The 22,216-nt window shown below is 41.8% G+C and overlaps 2 protein-coding genes across 2 annotated transcripts in view; one reads left to right on the top strand and one right to left on the bottom strand.

The window, feature by feature from the left end:
• SYN3 (synapsin III) overlaps positions 1–22,216 on the top strand; it is a 486,671-nt gene that overhangs the window by 238,414 nt on the left and 226,041 nt on the right. The gene's annotated exons all lie outside the window — the stretch shown is intronic.
• Positions 1–22,216, bottom strand: part of TIMP3 (TIMP metallopeptidase inhibitor 3) — a 75,312-nt gene that overhangs the window by 11,233 nt on the left and 41,863 nt on the right. The window contains exons 2-3 of the mRNA XM_089680645.1: positions 11,908–11,990; positions 3,085–3,196 (exon numbers count right to left, since the gene is read on the bottom strand). Of these exons, the coding sequence (XP_089536771.1) occupies positions 3,085–3,196; positions 11,908–11,990 (195 nt within the window). The remainder of the gene's footprint in view (positions 1–3,084; positions 3,197–11,907; positions 11,991–22,216) is intronic.

The raw sequence follows: 22,216 nt of genomic DNA, 5'->3' as shown, positions 1-22,216 counted from the left end.
GGCTGTAGAAGGTCCTTAAACCATTAGCAGGACTGGTATTTGCTCCTTTGGCAGTGCTCATCCTGTTCCTCCTTGCACAGAGTCCTACAAAATCACCTCCAACAGGCCACTGGTGTGAATGTCTCAGACCAAACAATCAGAAACAGACTTCATGAGGGTGGCCTGAGGGCCCGACGTCCTCTAGTGGGCCCTGTGCTCACTGCCTGGTACCACAGTGCTCGATTGGCATTTTTCCATTGAACATCAGAATTGGCTCCCTGTGCTTTTCACAGATGAAAGCAGTTTCACCCCGAGCACGTGACAGACGTGAAAGGGTCTGGAGAACGTTAGGTTGCCTGTAACAACATTCAACATGACCATTTTGGTGGTGGGTCAGTGATGGTCTGGGGAGGCATATCCATGGAGGGATGCACAGACCTCTACAGGCTAGACCATGGCAACCTGACTGCAATTAGGTATTGGGATGAAATCCTTGGACCCATTGTCAGATCCTATGCTGGTACAGTGGGGTCGGAGTTCCTCCTGGTGCACATCAATGCCCGGCCTCATGTGGCAAGAATATGCAGGCAGTACAAAATAAATAGCACTTACTTCCTCTCCCAAAATCCCAATAGATTGCTTAACATTCCTTCCCCTGAAGTACAAACATAATAATAATAATAAGCAAACTTAAAATAAGTGAATACCCAAAAAATATCCAAAAAAATATATCCAAAAATATAAAGTCCCATACACCTAAAGTCCAAAGCTGATTTTATTTTTGATGGGGGTAATTATGCACTTCTTATATTGTGTGCAGTGGAGTTACTAACTCAATTTATACCCTTGAGATCTCACGATTGCTGTGACACTTTTAGTTTTGTATTTTGCATGTGACACGTGTGGCACAATATATCTTTTATTTGGGGTAATATACTATGTTGAGTTTTTTCTTTTGAGGCATTTGAAGATTTTCTGGAGTATATCACCAATCTGATCCGGGGATAAAGACAAATTGAGAGATCACTTGTAAAGATTTTGGATACGCGAACTTGACTTTGGACTTTAGGTGTATGGGACTTTATATTTTTGGATACATTTTTTTTGGATTTTTTTGGGTATTCACTTATTTTAAGTTTGCTTATTATTATTATTAAGAATATGCAGGCAGTTCCTGGAGGATGAAGGAATTGATACCATTGAATGGTCCTTACACTCGCCTGACCTAAATCCAATAGAACACCTCTAGACATAGAAAAAGATGGGGCTTGAGATCTGAATTTAGAAGGCAGCTCTCTGTCAACCAAGATATCTTTGTTAAAGGGTATGAGTTTAGTCCAGACTTTCTCAACCTTTTCAACACAGAGGAAAACTTTAAATAACTTTCTGCAAAAAATGACAGTACAATATCTACAACTCCTCATACATTAGTGTAACAGTCAGTGGGAAGAATGCCCCTTACACTTGCAGTCATTCGGTAGAATTTCCCCCTTACAGATAGCTAAAAAGATAATTGGTGTAAGTGGGAGCTTACCTGAGAGGTAGAAATTGGTAATTTCTCAAGGAACCCCTAGCAACCTCTGGAGCAACCCTAGGGTTCCACACAACTCTGGTTGAATAACCCTAGTTTAGGGTATTCTGAAGATTGAAGAAAGGTTGAGAGTTCCACAAAATTCACGTGAGTCCAGTAGGTCTTTATTGCACATGTCAAGATGTCAAAAGGAGAAATAAAATTCATCAGGGTTTAAACACTGGCAGAAATTGAAGAGAATACTGGATAACAAGTTGCATAAAACTGGATAAAAATAGTGCCAATTCAGGTCACCAGTCTTCAGTTACTGCCAGCATGATGGAGAGGACTTTGACGTTTTTTCTGGCTTGCATAATGTGCAATAAGGACCTAATGAATACACAATTTCCAGGTGATCTCAGTTCTTTTTACATTCTTCAGATGTATCACTGATTGATAGACACAGAGAGATCCAATGTTTAGACTTTTCCAAAAGGTTAACAATCTGTGTAGACGTGAGTACCATCACCATGCTTCATTGCTACACAACTCCTTCAGTGTAAAGCTTAGCTGCACGTAGGCAACAAAATAATATGCATAGAGTGTATGTAAACTGGATTATGTAATAACTTATTTTATATTGCTTAGCTAGCCCTGAAATTATTTATTGTTTTGCATTGATGGGCAGCACTGCGATACTTTGTTTATTAGTATGATTGTATTTCGGTGAATTTGATTATGAGATTACATGGTGGAAATAGAGATGCGATCAATGACTTACAATCGTAAATTGCAATCTTATCTTAACCATTGCACAGCGGCATCATTTATTCAGATATCTGTGAAGGAATGAACTACAAGTCCCATCTGCCACCACAGCAGATTGTTTGCAGTTCTCAATGAATTCCGAGCATGCTGATCGGCACCCTCACAATTCACTGACATTTGCAGCAGCTCAGTAACTATCTGTCTGTACAACCAGAGGCAGACTGACAACTCATGGGGCCCCCAGGCAATAGGGGATCATGGGGCCCCTGTGTCCTTGCCCAAACTCAAAAAAGTCTATGAAAAAAGGTACCAGGGGCATCTCATGGGGCCCCCTATTGACCCCGGGCCCTCAGGCAGTGCCCGAGTTTCCAAATGGTCAGTCTGCTCCTGGGTCTCAGGATGATTTAGCTAAAATTGATTTTGCAGCAAAGTTATGGACTTTAACATGATTTGGAGGAATTTCCATTTACTTTTGGCCATACATCTGCAGATGTGATAGTCAGGCACACATTAACATTTGGTAATACAGGGTAACCACCAGGGATAAAGATTTCCCTCTTTAGAAATACTAAAAGAAGCCAGAAAAACTCTAAAACTGTTATGAAGATTGAGGGCACCTTTTCCTATGTGCAACATCTTGAAAGCTAAACTGATATTTAAATAGTTTGGTAAAAATTAACAACAAATTTTGTGCCATAATCCCAAGTTTTTATTATTAAATTGCATCCCGACCCCAAAAAGCACAACAAGCAAAACACATGTGGCTTTTGTATACTGGTACTTGAAATGCTTTAGCCATCTGTGCCAAGCACACAGAAATATCTCACCTGTGATCAGATACTGATACTTGTTAACCTCCAGCTTAACTCCGCAGAGGCTCTCAGAGGACTCTGTGTAGATATATTGGACTTGAGGCATCTTTTTGAAACCACGGTACATCTGGAAAGAAGAAAACAGAAAGATAGAGTTTACTTCCAAGTCATATCTTGCCACTGACACGTCTAAGGAAAAATGTACAGCTTCATCAAAATGCTTCCCATATTGCTGGGCAGATTTCCATTAACTAAACACCTCCAAGATTTTTGTGTCCACTGCTGTAGAATAGAAGCCAGCTGTACAACATACTGTAGGGTTTGACTGAAAGTGATCAGTATTTCCTTGTGCCAAGATGTCAGCATTGATAGATCTTGCTACCTTTCTGATAAAATTCAAAAAAATCAATATAGAAATAGAATAGGATATTCAAGAACGTTTATCAATGTAACCCAATCCAATCGTTTAAAAAACCCAAACTTTGTCTGAAAAAAAGAGAAGCTTGTGTCAGACATTTAGAATTAAAATAGAATTTAAAAAACCTGAGGCTTCTGCATGAAACTCCTAGGAAAAAGTCATTGTTTGAGCTTAATAATTTGGATTCAGCTGCTCTTCAACAAAGTAGAGAGTGTAGCAATCATACGTACAGAGATGGACGCGGTCATCCATCTTGCTCAAGACCCTCCATCTTGTATCTCTCTCTCCCTCTAATCCCCCTCCTTAGGAATGTGGTCTGTGTGTGTATGCGGAGTTCAAAAGGCATCAGGCCCCAGCTGGAGAGCTTCATGGTTATAAACCCACATTAGCTGGTGCCCGAGTGTCTGTTAGCTTCTCAATCTGAGGTAATCGTAAAACCATAAACCAGTCCTTCACTGGGCTTCAAAAGACATTCCAGCTAGCCATAAAACAGACCTCACATTTAAAATCCATATAATTTTATATCTTAAAAAAGGTAGGAAATAATTACATAGACATAAAGCATATATTCGGATAGCTCAGTTTAATGCGAGTCGTCTGATATCTTACACCTCTCGTGGAAGAGAGCAGAAAGCCATATAGTTCTAGCTGGAATAGTAAATTATGGCATGTTTGATATCCAGATATTCAGCAGATGATTCTGCATATTAATCTACCCTTGGATAGAATGTTCCATGTACCTAGAGAAGGTTATTGCCCTGGTATAACTTGTGAGGGATTTTGGTTCTAGCCTGAGTCCCCCGCCTACAACACCCCTCCCCAAATGAGGAGATTGGTTCTCTGCTTTAAGGAGACACCCTGCTGAGTTCCTAGAAAAAGGCAGTTATGCTTGGAGTAGTAAGTGGAGTTGAAGAATTCTCCCCTTTTAACATCAGGAACCAACTTGGGAGATGGTACTCTTTGCTCTGAAACTTGATCTGCTTAAATCAAGACTGACGGCAAGTATCTACCTCTCAACTTCTGTTCTCTTTGCTGTGTTATTGCTCTCTGTATTTATATATACATATTGGCTACATCTTTTTCTGTAAATATTTTTATTGCACCCTTTTGACCTTTTTAGTAATAAATCCTATTATCTGAAAAGTGTTGAACTGTTTCTAAAGCTATTTAATGCAAACTAAGAATCCCCGTCTCTGAAGAGTGCTACTGTGTGTTTTAAACCTCTATATATCTCTACCTGCGGTGACAGTGGTATACAGACGATTATTCAAACATTATAGTGTTATTGCTAATATTGGCGAGTTTCCTCCTTTTCTCTACAAAAAGGCGGTGGTGGCAGTGTGAAGGGTTAATTGCGTAATTAACCTGACCCAGTAACAATCGCTCTCAGGCTGCAGGTACATAGATTGTAGTCCATTAGCTGGAAAATCTTTGTGCAGGGTGCAGCTGCATTGTTACGCATGTGACAGCGCGGTTTTAGATTGGCTTGTTCTTTGGTCACGAGTTGGTGAGAAGGGCTGGGGGTCTGACGCTGCGATCGTCACATAGAGGACTCCCAAGAAAGAAGTGTAACCCAAATTAAGAAACTGACGCATACATGTGCCAAAATGGTGCCCATATGTAGTCTCTAGAATCAAAAGTGTTTCAGGGGCCAAACAAAAAAAATAGCAAGAACCACTCAACTAATTCTGGGGGCCACAAAATCCCCGTTCCTCAGGGCTTGAAACAAGGTAGCAAAAGTATTAATTGGACTCAAAACAAGGCTCTTGGAATAAAATAATTAACAGATATCAGTCGATAATGGCACAACTACTCACTAACTGCTTCTCCTATCAGATCTTAATCCAGAAGTATTGTATTGAGACCAATAGATACTTTTGCTACATTGTTTCAAGCCCTGATGAACGGGGATTTTTTTGCCCCCCTGAAATGCATTGGCTTATTCTTGCTGTGACTTGTGATATTAAAAGTGGTTGCAAACCTCAGACATGAAATCTGAACAAAGAACATATTTCTATAGACTTTACTTGCCTCACTCAAAAGGCACTAAATTATTTCTTTCTGCTGTCTAGTTCTTTTTAGCGGCATAAGTCACTTCTGACAGGTTTTCCTGATACCAAGAGCTAAAAAGGTGACAGGGGAGGGAGTTCCATCACACAGTCTCAGCTCTGTTCCTGTGTGCTGTGTGAAGGGGGGGGTGTCCCTTCCCTCCAATCAGCTCTCAGAGCTCTTGTACAGTATGTATCTACAGCTTCCTACCCCCTGCTTTGTGAGTCTGTGAAAATTCCTGTTCATCGCCGAGTTTTATAAGGCTGTACGGGACAAAATGGCTGTGAATAAACAGTTACAACTTATGTAGCCATTTTAATAAAGACGCAACAAGTGAACCATGGTCCCATAATGTGTGTTTTAACTGCATCTTGTAGTCTCCTTCTGAAGCCCGAGTAACAAAACAGGAGAAAAAAAATAGGAAGACGCTAACATGCTAAAGTTTATATAAGATTTTAATGCTTGGGTTTAGGTTTACTTTAACAGAAACTGCATCACAAACTTAGCTTTCTAAGAAATAACCGCAACAGAACTGTGATGACGGATGTCAGCAACAATCACCAAAGGGTTAGTTCATTAAAAGTTGGCAAAAAAAGAGACACCAAAAAGTTATTAGGAGTTTGAAGTCACCATTGGCTCCCGATAAAAGTCTCTTCAATCAATATGTCCACCCAACCAGCCATCTGGAGTCAATGAGGGAAATTACATCCTCAAAGCTGTCCAACACCCAACAAGACTCTGATCAGCAAGGCTGTCTTCTCATGATGAGAGCATCCTTTAGGATCCTGCTTCTTTCTTAGAATAAGATAGCAATTGCCAAACCTCATTGCACACCCGATGAAGTCAGTCATATGACTAGTGAATATTTAAAGTGGACTCATCATTCAGAACTGAACATTTCATATGTTTTGCTGAATGCTGTATGTAGCTCTTCCCCGTTGTAATTAGAACACTTGGCATGCACATGTGCAGGCACAAACACACAGCCATTGAGGAAATAAGGATACCAGAAACCATCAGAATTTAGTGCAAGTGGAATGGCAGCTTGAAAATAAAGAGTCACGCTGCAGGTAGGATCGTCTATGATGGCCTGTGCTCACAGGGAATGGGTTAGATGATGTTGGACAACTCAACACAGAAGAGGACTAGTGGTGGACCTCAGAGTGGTGAGACATCCACGTGAATACCACGTGATACTTGAAATGGTAAATTTTTATTAAAAATGACAGGAGCTAGCTTCCCTCCCTCCTGTCAAGCACCTATTACATAATCAATCTAATTCTCTAATTTTGTCCATGCTTTCCCTGGATCAAGTCCTTTGAATGCTTTTTTTTTTTTTAGATTGTGCCCTCTACCCAGCACTATTAGGAGACCAAATTCAGAACTCTAAAGATATAGAAATTCCTGTTCGCAGTTCTGTAATTCTCCCAGTGTGGTAATGATACAGTTACTGAATCTGAATCCCAATTCAGAGACCCCCACGCGGGCCCCCTCCAGATTTGTACACAAGTAACACTATTGTTACACGAACGGCATGTGGCCTGCTTGTTTCTCTCCAAAGCTTTATCCCCATAATAAGTTGCAGGTTTCTCGAGTGCGTGCCAAAGTATTAACTTTCCTTTCTCTCTTGGTGAGGAAGTAAGCCAGCCTCATGACTGAGGGCTCGTGGAAGGGGGGGGCTGAAACCCCCAAACCAGAAGTTCCTACAGCAAAGCTTCAACTGCTACAAAGTGTTACATGTATATAGGTCCAGCCATGCTCCAGAGTCTGGAAGATGAAATCAAATTAATGAAAGATCACAAAACTGCAATAAACAGGGTTAAGGACAAAATCCACCTACAAGTGTGTTTTCTAGCTTTGACGAGTGTGTGGAAGGGCTAGAACCCTTATCTGCTTCTCATTGCCCATCTCTCTCCCCACTGGAGAGATTCACCCAGTCTTCATGCCTCGTGTGAGGCCATGTACATTAGTGTGACACGTTGTCACATGACTAGGAAGCCAGGGGAAACCTATCAATACAAAAAAGAAACAGATATCGCCCCCCCCCCCCTTTTCAAAGAAAAAAAAAAAAAAAAAAAAAAAAAGGGGTTTTGGCTATTGTTGCACTTTAAAGCTAACCTCCATCCTTCCCTTCAGTCTTGCACAGTTGTACAGGCTCCTCTCCTGTACTGAATTACTTCCTCTGATTTCACTGCACACTGTGAGCTTCTCATAATGTGCATTAAAAGCTGCAGCATGTCAGACAGAGCCCACCTCATATCCTGGCTGGTGGACAGCCTCTTTGACCCAACCCATTCATTCATTGTAGTTCAGTGCCTCCAATCATGGAGGTTCAGTATCACATGTGGGCATTCATTAGGACACTCAGCATGCAAATACAGTCTGCCTAGGAATGCCAATGCTTCCAAACTGACATCCACCCATCAAGGCATTTTGATATTTGCATAAAACTACACTGCTTGCATCAGGGCCGAGGGCTCAAAGAGTACTGAAAGTGCAGCAATTTTTAAAGGAAATGTACAGCACCCTGCTGGCCCCTCCAACCAGCCATGATATGCCTACATTGCATAAAGAAGCACAGAGACCCACTAGCTTCTGAAATAAGGTATGTGATGAAAATTTCTATTTACACATTTATTATTACATTTTTCTCACGTGCTGATGGAGGATGAACCAGGAAAGGCAAACTCAACGAGAGAGAGAGAGAGAGAGAGAGAGAGAGAGAGAGAGAGAGAGAGAGAGAGAGAGAGAGAGAGAGAGAGAGAGAGAGAACACCGAGGACCCCAAATCTTAGGAGAAAATGCTCCTGCATCTTTCATATGAAGGGCTCTGCCTCCTTCACGGAAGTGTTACTCCGTCTTTGCGGATTGTTTTATTTCACTCCAAGTCTACCAGACAGGGTCTGTCTAGTTGGAAATAGGCCTTGTAAATTATCTAATGTGAAACAAGTGCTACAGTACTGAGACAAGGCTGTCCAATGCCCAGGGCAAGGATCCAGAATTGCACCCCCCTCCCCCACAGTTAATACATACCATAGAATGGATGTACCACCCTGCATCCATTTGCCCCCTTGTTTCTGTGTGCAAATAGCAGCTGCCCCTCCTACCCATCCCTTGTCCCGGACCTGAAGTGCGGGTCTTCTGGTAGTGACAGGGGAACTCAGTTTTTATTCATATGTACTCAAAATAATGATGTGATATGGCAATGCTGTTCTTGGCTCATTTGAAGTGTGACATTTAATGACAGGTCCACTTTAAGAAAGCATTTTTGCAGTGTGCGGTTACTCCGGCACGGGTGAGATCTGGCAGAGACCAGGCTGCCACTCCTGTCTACACAGCATCCTCCAGGGGCCAGGCACAATCGATCCCTTTTTATTACGGAAAATTATTACACGTGCCCAGAAGCATTTCTTTTACTTTCTTTTTTTTCCCACTAAAAATTGTACAAAACAAGAGTGAATATAAACAGGTTGGAAGAAAATCTTGGAGCAGAGGATCCATCACACTGGCCATTCTAGACCCCCGGAGAGTTCGGGGAGAGGCGGGTGACTTCATCTGTTTACCAATCTAGCGTCCAGAACTGGCGCATTGCTGCATTGCTCAGTGACTTTACTATATACACGGAGAATAAACACATTAAATAATAAGACCCAGACCACAACTTTCCTCTGTGATGGATCACGAGCCAATACAGCCAGACTACAAGCCAGTGAGCTGAACTTAAAAACAAAACTTTCTGTCACCTGTTCTAGCAGCCAGAATATTTGCAGTTCTGTTCAGCCAGTCTCATGATTCATATACCTCTAGAATACATTGCAGTTGCCTGTTCTGCTTATTGGCAACAGTTTCATTTTTAAGGAAAAACTCCACCTTATTGTGGTCCTTGAGTTCCAGTCCACCGACTCTGCCTAGGCCGAGTTCCAGTCCACCGACTCTGTCTAGGCCGAGTTCCAGTCCACTGACTCTGCCTAGGCTAAGATGAAGTCTTCTGCTGGCAGGAGAAAGCTTTTCCTCAGTCTCCTCTCCTTCAGTGATCAAACCGTACACTGTTTGTAGCAAGTCATAAGGTGAGAGGCTGCAGCAGGGGCTGATCTGTGTCAGATATTTTTGAACACCACAAAGAACTGCACCATCACCAGGATTTACATAATTGAGTCACCTCTAAGCAAGCGTCTCAGTACTGGAAGTAGACAATGACCCTGAGTGATGCCTGAACAAACATGGCTCTTTCCTTCCGGAGAAAAAAGAAAGAAAGCAGATGATGCTATTTTACACATTACTCTGAAGGCTGCACTTAACATGAAAACTATATCTGATGTTAGATTATTTAGTATTAGTGTCCAGCTACAGTTAGTGTGAAACAGAAACCAAGTATAGGCATTGTAGACAGTCAAATGCTCTTTTCCTTTTCCGTTTGCATTTTTGTCTTTGTAAACCTAGCAGGGACCTTAATGTCCCCACTGATCCAAGTTCTATCATCTGGTTCTGTAAGAGCAGTGAAAGTGACACAGTCCGTCTCATAAACAGAAGCAGGGATCAAACATGTGAAGAGCTGCCACAGTGTTTTTAGGATGCTGCCCAGAGACCTGAACTGGGTCGGTTTTTCATATAAAGAGAACTTGGCTTGTTTTAGGCTGTAACTTGTTTCAGTAGGGTTTCCAGTACCGGAGTTTCAGATATTCAAGTCATGTGATTAGCATCCTTCCCTGGTTTCTTCTGTCCACCTTATCAACATACTAATGACTTTTATAAAAACCATTCCATTTTCATTAGATACCTTATTCTAGACCCAATGACATTATCATTGGGCCTCTGTGCTTTTCTATGCAATGTAGGCAGATCATGACTGGTGGGAAGGGCCAGTAGGGTACTGTACATAACTTCCTGAAGATATCACAGCACCCTACCTCCGTACACCTCCTCTTACTCCCTGATGTGGCCCTTGGAAGGAGTCATGCAAATATCAAGATGTCTTGATGAGTGGAGCTCACACTGGAGGAGTGGGTTTTTCCTCACTAGGCATTTAAATGTAGACTGCCCTAGGCAGGGCTTTTTTTCTCAGAAAATAGGTGCTGGAACTCCCCCTTTCTGACTTACCCCTTGTCTCTGCCCCTACCCACCTCTGAGCACCGTTGATTGGTTCCACCCCCTACCCACCTCCGAGTACCTCTCTGTTAGAGAATGCAGAGCCAAGTTTCATTTTGTGGTGCTAAGGAATTTGTATGGAATTTGTTAATGACAAGAAAAGCAGTAAAATAGATCCCCTGCAGCCAGCAGCAATAGACCTCTCCAGCAACAATAAATCTCCCAGCAACATTAGACCACCAGCAACAAAATACTGCCGGCAGCAACAGATCTCCCTGCAGCCAGAAACAGACCCCTCCCTCAACAGTAGATCACTCAAAATAACAATTGTCCCCTCTCCAACATAAGACTCACCCCCAGCAACAAAAGATCCCTCACCAGCATCAATAGACCCACTTCTGCAACAACTGATCCCCTCCGCAGCCAGCATTAATAGACCTTCCAGCCCACCCCAGCACCCCTTGCCATTACATACAGTGCTGGAGGTGCCGGAACTGCGCTCCCCCCCGTTCCCACTACAAGAGACCTGGCCCTATGTAACATCTACATGTGATGATGCTAAGCCTCCATGATTAAAAGTACTGAAATCCAAGAAAATGAAAGAAGCTGGTCAAAGGACAGTCAGGTTGGGGAGGAAACTAGATAATACTGGCCAGCAAATTATGTGAGTTCTTTCCAGGGGCAGACTGACAACTCATGGGGCCCCCGGGCAATAAGGGATCATGGGGCCCCTGTGTCCTTGCCCAAACTCAAAAAAGCCTATGAAAAAAAAAAAAAAAAAAAATCCAGGGGCATCTCATAGGGCCCCATAATGACCTCTGGCCCTCGGGCAGTGCCCGAGTTTCCAAATGGTCAGTCCGCCCCTGGTTCTAACTTGCTGCAGTTTCTACTGTACATTGTGAGAAGCTCCCAGTGTGCAGTGAATTCAGAGTAAGCTATTTCAATACAAGAGAGCAGCCTGTACAACTGTACAAGACTGAAAGCAGAACTATACTCACCTCCACTCCAGCAATGTGATGTCCTGAAGCTCCCTGGCTTCTGACATCTTTGGCTTGTCTTCTTTCAGGTTCCAACCTTCAGCTATTTTGATCGGCCAGACTGAGTTGATATCACTCCCGCACATGTGAAGGAGTTCATTCATCTCTGCAGATGTCCAATTTGTACACTGAGCTGTACATGAGAGATACAGGTTCTCTTCTGCATTCAAATCCCAGCATGACTTATGTATTAGTACAATGTTACATTATATAAAGAACATCAATGGAGATCAGTATACAGGACACTCACCTTCATCTGTTTAACAGTGTAACGCATTGTACCGAAAGGCCCATCGTTCATCAGTTTTTTGCCAACCACTTTGGCTCTGATCACTGGAAAAAACAAATCAAAAACCAATGTAAGTACATTAAATGGCCAGATAACAATCTGCTTATGTTATCAGGGATCTGTATTTATCAGGGATGATCATCAGATATGGCAAAAAGTGTAGCTTCTAATAATAATGTGAACCCTAATTGAATGTTTAGTTTGCTAAAGCCCTGTATTTCATAAGTCAGTGACAATTGCTTTATACTTGTTTGCACCTTTTTCCCCTCAGTGGACTGCTTTTCAGAGGACGGCATAGCAGCAGCTGACAGGCATTCAGGATTTAAATTGCTAAACGTCAATTTTACATTACAGGGCTGTGCTGACGAGCATTTGTTTTGCAGTTACAGTGTGGCCCCATTGAACCTAATTGGAGAGTTTGACGGGTGGTGGCGCCTGCGAGACCTGTACATATAGGAGGTTGATTTACTAAAGGCCACTTGCCCTAGAGCTTTGTAAATGAGGAGAATCTCTGCATACTTCCATCATCCAATCATATCTAATAAAAAAAAAAATGCCATTTCTGTATTTTCCTTGCGCATGACTAGGTATTCTTTGCAAAGTGAAGCTTTATCTCATTTATGAAGCTCTGGAGAAACTGGACTTGCAGTTTCATTTTACAAAGTGCACAGTCTATTTGCCTTTAGTAAATCAACCCCATATTACAATTCAGGTGGGCAGCCGTTAAACACAAGCTCATATGCTTGTTTTAATTATCTCCTGGCTGCCTGTCTAAAACAAGTTCTATGACAATGCAATCTTTGGAGGGATGTCATGCAGAAGGTAAATGTAAGCGACTCAAGAATCAAGTTACATGCACCTTGTTTATTCTCTCCACTTCAGCAAAATACAATATAGGACTAAAAAATAAAAAAAATATATACATACACATTATATATATACATATACATACACACATACATATATATATATATATATATACATACATACACACACATACATATATATATACACACACACACACACACACACACACACACACACACACACACACACACACACACACACACACACACACACACACACACACACACACACACACACACACATATACACTATACTGAATGGCACCATTAGGCCCCTTTCACATGAACGGTTAGATATCAACTTTTAGCTGCAAAAAGAGGAATTTATTTACCGCAGCTAAATGCAGACAATGCATCCCAATGGCTCCATTCACACACTGCATTTAGCAACAACATTTACATAACATACAGTTTTATGCATGTAGGAAAAATAAAGTTGACAGTGTTCAGGTGTTATGTACTCCTGTACTTAAATGTAATCGCAGTACAAAGAAAAAATAAGTAAACAGTTGCTATAGAAAAGGCAAGAATTTACTTCAGCTAAAACGCAGCCGCATATAAAACACGCATAAATCGCAGATAAACGCAATGTACAAAATGCAAGTGATCTCTATGCCAGGAGAGTTGGAATATCAAAATAGAAAAATATGCATTTCCAAAAGCGGCAGAACAACCACCCGTGTGAAAGAGACCTTCGAGCAAAAACACAACCTTTATCTGGTATTCAACCTGTCTCAGGTGCAGCTTACAGGCATACCTCATACCACCTTGATGGTTTGAATTTGCAGTAAATCTGTGCACTACCTTCCATAGTCCCTCCACCCCCCTGAAAAACAAAAAAAACAAAAACAAACTTTTCCCCCCCCCCCATTTTCGGAACAGGTTCACCATTTTAAAAAAAATGGTCATTGGCTTCATCATCCTCATTGGCTCACATAACTTCTACTGTCTACAAGCAAGCAGTTTGACGATATCCAGTAGACATCCACTTGTTTAAATATTCTCAGGAATTTCCTGTTTTAGTTGTCATTTACCCCCACCCATAATGTCCTCATAGTAATAATACACTTTACAACCATCACAGTCAGTTTGTTTGGTATCCGCCTGCCAAGTATCCACAAGGTGGACGGCGCACTCTTCCCAGCTGGAAGCTCAGGCTCTCCTGGGCCACACTAGATGCATTGTTTCAGTGCTAGATCACTGTGCAGGCACCAGCCAAGGAGGGGTTAATAATGTGGTTACAATGTTAATCCACCCCTTGAGAAAATGAGAACAGGGTAGTGATCATCAGCAGCTTGCAATAAACCGCTAACCGCTGCCTGTAAGAGCCAAACCATGGAAAAGTGTCTCGGAGTGAAATAGCACCGCAGTCCTCCAGTATGTTTAAATCACATGGGGAACAATGCGTCCCAATGTAAGTTATACAGAGTCCACCCTTGAATTGTTCTCACTTGCAATTTCAAAGATGAGGTTTTACTGTACACTGAACTGGCCAATAGGAAATCAGCAGAACTTCTAAGTACACACATGCGTTTTTTTAATCTTCACTTGAATGTCTGAAATTTATCACTTTCTGCAAGCATACAAAGCATCTAGGTGCTTTATGGAACTTCGTTGAAGTCATCTAAGAACCCTTCAGCTTCAATCTGGGTGTGCTGAATTGAATCAGCATTAAGCAACCTTCAGTAGCTATTTACCAAGCTTTAGCTGATTAGAAAGCTTCAGAGGGCTGTTAGCAGGCTTCAAAAAGCATTTAGCAAGCTTTGAGAAATTGCTGGGATGTGCGTTGCATATTGTTGTCTACAAGACTAAAAAAATGCCAGTAGGTACCTAGCCAAAGTTCAGCTCCAGGCATCAGGCAGATCAACCAGTTCCTTGTAGGAAATATCGCTAACAACTAAACACCCAGTACATTTTCTATAATCTATTGTACCCACAGCCTTTCACAGGCTGCAGCCTCTAGTTAAAGGACTCTGTGCCATGGCAGCTTTGGTCTCAGAGGCTGAGAATCAGGGGGTGTGATATGTAAGAAAATAAGAATATCAGCAACTGGCATTTAGCAATTAGGGAAGCCAAATGCAAAAAAATTAGAGGCTTGGCAGGTAGGCCTTAAGTCAGACTAAAAAAAATAAAACATTTAACATTTTCATGTTCAGGTGGAGCTTGGCTTTCGAGCTAATCTCTGGGGAAAGGAAAAATCACTGCTGATCCTGCACTGCATAAAGGTTAAATTCTCATTTACATCTTAAATACTTGAAAGTGCAGTTTTACTTACCTGAACCCTGCTCCCCCAGAGGCTAGCGCTCTGCTCTTCCCCCTATGCTCCGGTGATGGACTGTCCCTCAAAGCCAATGCAGGGCTATAGATCTGCCTTGTACGTGATTATGTCAGGAGGACCTGTGACCGCCAGAGTGTAGGGAAGAAGACCCTGCAGGGACCACTCTAGCAGAAGGGAGGGAGCCTGCGGTTAAAACTGCCTTTCTTGTTCCCCCTAGGTCTAAATGAGCATTTAACCCTTGAAGTGCAGGGGCAGACAGTGCAAGGGAGGATTTTTGTTATCCCTGGAGTTCCATTTTAAAGGTTTTTATTTTCGTAGGTGTTGTGTGTGTTTTTATGACAGGTACTTCTGTAGCGCTGACATTTACATACATATATACAGTATATATTGTACATTCACATCGGTCCCTGCCCTCAAGGAGCTTATAATCTAAGGTCTCTAGCTCACATCCATATACACATGCTAGGGCCAATTTAAAAAGGAGCCAAGTAACCTACCAGCATATCTTTAAAGAGTTAGAGAGTTGGCACAAAGATGTAAATTTCAGGCAGGTAGCACCGTAGTGGTAATATATATATATATATATATAAATAATTTTTGTTTTACAAATAAAAAAAAAAAAACAATTTACACATGACAATGGATTCCCAGAGCACAAAGGGATTAGCTAAAGAGACAGCACAGCAAAGTAGCTTGCTTTATGGCTCCCTTTGTCTAACAGAAGCCCTCCCTCCCTGAATCCATCTGATCAGGGGTGAGTCACTGTTGTGAAGACTCACTGGGGTTCTGCAAGTATCAGGTCTTTTTAAGCTCAACTGAAATAACTGAATATGTGAAAAGCAAAATAGAGCTGCTGGCTAAACAGAAGGCTACAGAAGATTACATATACCACATCTGACATTTTCCCAAAATAATATATATATATATTTTTTTAAAGATTTAACTTAATTAGGCCTGACCACAAAAAATAATGAAAAATATGTATAAAACCCACCATAGATTTCCTTTAAATAGAAAAGGCTGCGCAACTAGATCGTGTATGGTTTATGCAATTGTGAAGATTAGTAGGTCTAGCGGACATTACAAGTACAATGTACAGATCTCGACTATAGAATGACGAGGATTTTAGAGGAGCCCAGAAAAGTTAGAGCTTGTGTTTTGCAACAAGAAAAGCAGTTCAGTTCTGAATGGACCAGAATGATCTGGATCCGCTGTGTGATGGGATGAAAAAGTTAAGAGTCAGAATGTCCTGCTAAAGGAGGTGGAAAGTTGCCTTCCCCTTTTCATTATGGAATCTGCCATCTCCAAGACCCACACAGAGGAGTATTTACAGTAACAGCCAAAAAAAAAAAACAGAACAAAAAAACCTGCTGAACCTTAACCCTTTTTTGCCTGAAAATATCCCTTTCACAAAATTAAAAAAGTACGCTTAAATTCAAATACAAAGATGTAGTAAATTGCAGCCTACAAGTACTTTGATGTGATGGCTGTATTTGTTTTCTTTTTTGTTTCTTTGTTTTTACTTAATAGCCTTGTTAATAACATTGCCTTTTCCTGGCTGGATTCCAAATAGGTCTTCATCTCCAATACATGGGGGTTAATAGGATTAATAGGGTACAGGAGAGAGGTAACAGTTTGTGTCTTCAGGCCAGCTCAGAGAAAGTGATCCTGCATGGATCATCAGATATTTTTCTGTACTTGCTGGAAATGTTCTTAGCCACCACATCTAAGGTTTGGTAAACGGATAGATTACATTTTTGTTTTTAGGTTTAGTTGTCCATTGAGTGTTTGGTGGACAGTGTAGCAGCACTTGAGCTATGACAACCTAACACAGACACACACACAATGGAGGGCTGCAGGAATAGAGTAGTTCTTACAGTGTTACTAAACCCAGGACCCTGCATGCACTATATCTGGTCTCCCACAGTACACAAAACATGGAAATGCTATTATTTTAGTAAATATAAACTGCTAAATACCTTTTCTCATCAGCAGTTAGAGCAGTCTTGTGACTTCTATCAGGAGGAGTTTTCTTTCTGCTCTAGGAGGATGCAGAACCCTTGACCTGTCTGGACAGTGCTGATTGGCCCTGTGCTGATCACATGCACTCTCCCAAGAAAAAAAAAAAAAAAACCTCTCTAGCACTAAACTGAGCATGTGCAGAAGGGCTACGGTTCAGTCTGTCTTTTCAGCGTGGACATTTGAACGAGGAGGATCAGGGAAGACAGGATCAAACATTCTTTTTACACAATTAGATTTATGCTCCCAGGAGCAGGGCCCTCCTAACCCTCTTGTATTGAACTGTATCGTTGCTGTATTATCTCCCTTTATATTGTAAAGCGCTGAGCAAACTGTTGGCGCTATATAAATCCTATATAATAATAATATACACAATGCAGAGGATTAACCCCTTAGGTTCCGCAGTGAGTATAACAAGCATGCTATACTGCATATACAGACTGATTTTACTGTTGTGGGTTTAGTAACACTCTAAAAGGGAAATGATAAAGTGTTATTCTGAAGGTTTTCTTTTTTTTTTTTTTTTTTTAAGATGCGGTAATAGAAAATTAAAGGTGCCGAAGTTTTGTACCTTTTCTATACAAAAAGTGAAAAGTAGGCATAAAGTGAACCTTTCACGTGCAGCATTTTACAGAGAATTAGAACTTTTTATTATTTTTTAAATTCTCCAAGTTTTCATAGCCTATTACTTAAAATCCCAGCACTGCAGAGAGCAGCTAGTCAGTTGCAGAGAAGCCGTCTCAAACCTTAAAGGATGCAGTCTCTGTTCAGCCAAACATGTTCCACCCATCTGCTTTGATTTTTCAGTTGAGTTTTATTGAGCTGGGTGGTACCAACAGGACAACCCAGTCAGCACGCCATCCCAGGTTCAGCCCATTCAGCGAGTCAGCAACCAGCCTGTGGTGGGTATGTTTAGAAATTCTTATCCTGCATAACAGCCAGGGTTCCCGTACCACCAATGGGAAAAGGGTGGACTGTTGCACTACAGAAGTGCCTGGATAGGACACTGAGGGGTTGATTTACTAAAGGCAAATAGACTGTGCACATTGCAAAGTGCAGTTGCTCCATGAAGCTTTGCTGACTTCCACAATCCAATGACCTGCAAGCAAAAAAGTTTTTTTGTTTTTTTTTTATGTTTGGTTTTTTTTAATTCTCCTTGCATGTGATTGGGTATTGTTTGCAAAGTGAAGCTTTACCTCATTTTCGCCTCAACGACAACAACCTCCTCGATCCCCTACAGTCCGGCTTCCATCCCCTACACTCCACCAAAACTTCCTTACTCAAACTCTCCAACGACCTGCTAACCGCCAAAGCTAATGGCCACTATTCAGTGCTCCTACTCCTTGACCTCTCTGCGGCCTTCGACACAGTCGACCACCCCCTCCTCCTCAAAAAACTACACTCCCTCGGCCTCAGAGATTCTGCTCTCTCCTGGTTCTCATCCTACCTGTCACAACGCTCTTTCAGCGTTACCTATAATGCTACCACCTCCCCCTCACTCCCCCTCTCTGTTGGGGTCCCTCAAGGCTCTGTCCTTGGGCCCCTTCTCTTCTCCATCTACACCTCCTCCCTTGGCCAACTCATACACTCTCACGGCTTTAACTACCACCTATATGTCGACAACACACAAATCTATCTCTCAACCCCCCCACCTCACCCCCTCGGTCTCCGCCCGAATCACACACCTACTGAGCGACATATCAGACTGGATGGCGCTCCACTTCCTTAAACTGGCTATCCCTGCTTCAGTCGATCCTGAATACGGCTGCCAGACTCATTCACCTTTCCAACCGCTCCGTTTCCGCCACCCCCCTCCGCCAATCCCTCCACTGGCTTCCGATTGCACAATGGATCAAATTCAAAATCCTAACACTGACAAAGCTGTCCACCATACTGTCCCGAACTACATCACTGACCTAATATCCAAGTACCGCCCAGCACGCACACTCCGCTCCTCACAAGACCTCCTTCTCTCTAGTTCCCTGGTCTCCTCCTCCCATGCCCGCCTCCAGGACTTCTCCAGGGTGTCACGCATCCTCTGGAACTCCCTGCCCCAACCCATCAGATTATCACCTACTCTCCTTTAGGCGCACCCTGAAAACCCATCTCTTCAGGGAAGCCTACCCCACCCCCTGCTAACTTGCCGACCTCCTCCACTCTTCCTACCACTGCATCCCCCACAGCTATCTCCTCCTGTGCCACCATCCCTCCCTCCTAGATTGTAAGCTCGAAAGAGCAGGGCCGTCGATCCCCTCATGTTTTGCATTGTTTTGGTATTGTTCTGTCACATGTTCTGACCCCTTTGTAATGTACAACACTGAGCGAACTATTGGCGCTTTATAAATACTGTATTATGTTTTGCATTGTTTTGGTATTGTTCTGTCACATGTTCTGACCCCTTTGTAATGTACAACACTGAGCGAACTATTGGCGCTTTATAAATACTGTATTATAATAATAATAATAATAATAATAATAATAATAATTTTCTAAGCTCTGGACCAACTGCACTTGCAGAGTGCACAGTCTATTTTCCTTTAGTAAATCAATCCCTGAATCCCCAAGCAGTCTTAGTGCATCTTGAGGCTTTATTTCCACTTTGGACTGGAGAGTACCTTTAAAGAAAAAAAAAATGCAAAGAGTACTAAAAGTAGATTATAAGTCTAGAAGCCACAAAATAACCGTTGACTGTTTTGTCTACGAGAAGGATGTTTGGGGAGCTGAAGTGAATCACATACGACAGGTGTAACCGCACTGGGCCAGCTCCAAAAATCCAGAGGGGCTCGGCTGCTAAGGGGAAGGAAGGTGAATGAGGCCGTGCACAGATTTAGGCCGGCCCTTCCGGAACACATGGACAAATATTGGTTTTGCTGAAGAATTTAGCCTGTGTCAATGCATCTACTGTAAGACCAGTTCAAGTCGGCCTCCTCACACACTTCTCGGTGAGATTACACCTTGCTAATGATATATAATAAAAAAGCACAACTGTGACTAAATCTGGTGGGTGGGTGAGGGGATTTTTGGTGTCTTTGTTGAACTACTATAAATGCCTACATTAATGATGTCATGTCAAGAAAAAATAAAATATATAAATTAGTATACCTCCAAGATTCACACATTTTCCCATGTTTTATCCATTTAAAATCACAAGTACAGAAAAATACCTGCTAATCGGCAAGAAATCCAGTAAGTGGTTCTAAAATTCTAAATGGACTACAGAACTCCACCTTTCTCAACCCCTCTGTCGTCCTCCACAGCCATACATTGATTTCTTTCCCCACAAGTTGGGAACATGTTGTTGTCTTGACTGCTAAGAGCTTGTTCACGCAATGTGTGTAGGGAAAGGACTCTTGGGAGATATAGTTTTAGGGATGTGCTTACATCGATAGGCACTATTGGGCAGCTACAATGGTGTGCTGCGCCCATTGTGTGTAACGGTCCATTTGTAGCCCATTCAATTGAAGGAAAAAAATCCCCCACTAGAAATGAGACACTGGATAACACATTTTTCAAAAGAATAAATAGCATTATGATCAGTAACACTGGCTTTGATTCAGCAGCACTTGACAAACTGGGGATACCCCTTAAAGATGGGGACAGACAAAAGCCAGGAGCTGAGAATGGATGTGTATGCATTCCAGTTAGAGTGCCAAACAAAAAAGTTCAAGATGATGAAGTTAATTCACAGTAGAAGAACATAAAGACAGCCAACACATTTCATTGACTAAAACCAACTCACCCTTCTTCAGGGCTTAAATTGGAACAGTACCCATAACAACTTAATGTTCCTTGCTAAAGAACATTATTTTTTTTATTAATTCCACATTAATATTCATGCTACTAAAAATGAATGTGTGCTGTAAATTGCCTCCAGCATTGCTCCTGTTTCTTCTTGCTGGAGGCTGCCATTTTACTAGAGCCCAAAGCAGCAGTAAATCAAAGCAGAACTAAACCCATCGATTTAAAAAAACAAAAAAAAAACACCACAGTTACATTCCTAGGATACCAGGATTGTTAACTGTTGCATTTTCGTGTCCTCAACCAAACTGTCACATGGCTGGTGTCATAACTGATCACATGTGCAGCACCATTGCAGTAGCAGATCAAACAGAAGCAGCTTCCTTGGCTTTAAAGTATAGGAGGGTTTAATTCAGCTTTAAGGCCATCAGCAGATTGGCCTCTACAAATTTGGCAGTGCCTAAAAATGCCAAGAAATGGAGAGCAACTGAGCATGTGCAGAGCAGGGTGACACAGTATATTACTAGATTTTAAAACAGTATAGACAGACACTTATTTTTAATGTTTTACAGAGCTATACCTGCAAAAAAGGGGCCTGAAGTGATCTAGCAGGACTTAATGAATGCTTAAAGTGGAACTTTAGTCAAAAAATGAAATTGCACAGGGCCAAGGTTTCTTGAAATTTTCATACCGCCAGGATTCATTACTGGTGATAATGCCTTACCATCTTTGACTATGCCAAATTAAGAGTCCTCCTAATCACAATACTCAAGCCCTGAGGAAGGAGGATTTACCCCAAAACGCATTGCTTTATGTTATTCTACTGTGAATTAATTTTATCATCAAGACATTTGAAACCTTGAACCTTGGCACTCTAATTGGACAGCATACACATTCTTTCGAGTAGGTTGCCTTAACAGAACACACAATAAAGTGGATCCAAATCCTCCTATCCTTTTCAGTCAGGGAAGCTGCCATCTAAGTCTTTGATCTGCAACTGCCATGGTGCTACACATGTATTCAGTTATGACACCAGTCATTTGACAGTTTGGTTGAGAGCACAAGCAAAATGTGACAGCTAGCATTCCTGGCATGCCCAATTGTTTTTTGAACCCATTAAATCGAAGGGTTTATTTCTATTTTAAAATGCAATATAATGCACATTATTATGTGTGTGTTGATGCCCTCTGCACTGAAGACCCCTCTGAGCCTAAATGTATAGAAATGAGGTTTGTGCCTGGACATTCTCCACTCTTTGTTCAGTAAATCAGGTGGAATGTATTAGGCCCGTTTTATAAGATTTTCAGGATTTTGTTAATCTTCCTCCCGGTTCAGACCATTTATGGCAAGATTAACAATGTGGCTTCCT

Source organism: Staurois parvus, unplaced genomic scaffold (assembly GCF_062004578.1).
Source record: "Staurois parvus isolate SC_StPar_1 unplaced genomic scaffold, SC_StPar_1.0 ptg000249l, whole genome shotgun sequence".
NCBI classification, from domain to species: Eukaryota; Metazoa; Chordata; class Amphibia; order Anura; family Ranidae; genus Staurois; species Staurois parvus.
The sequence above is the reverse complement of the archived record's forward strand: the minus strand, read 5'-3'. Positions and strand labels throughout refer to the sequence as shown.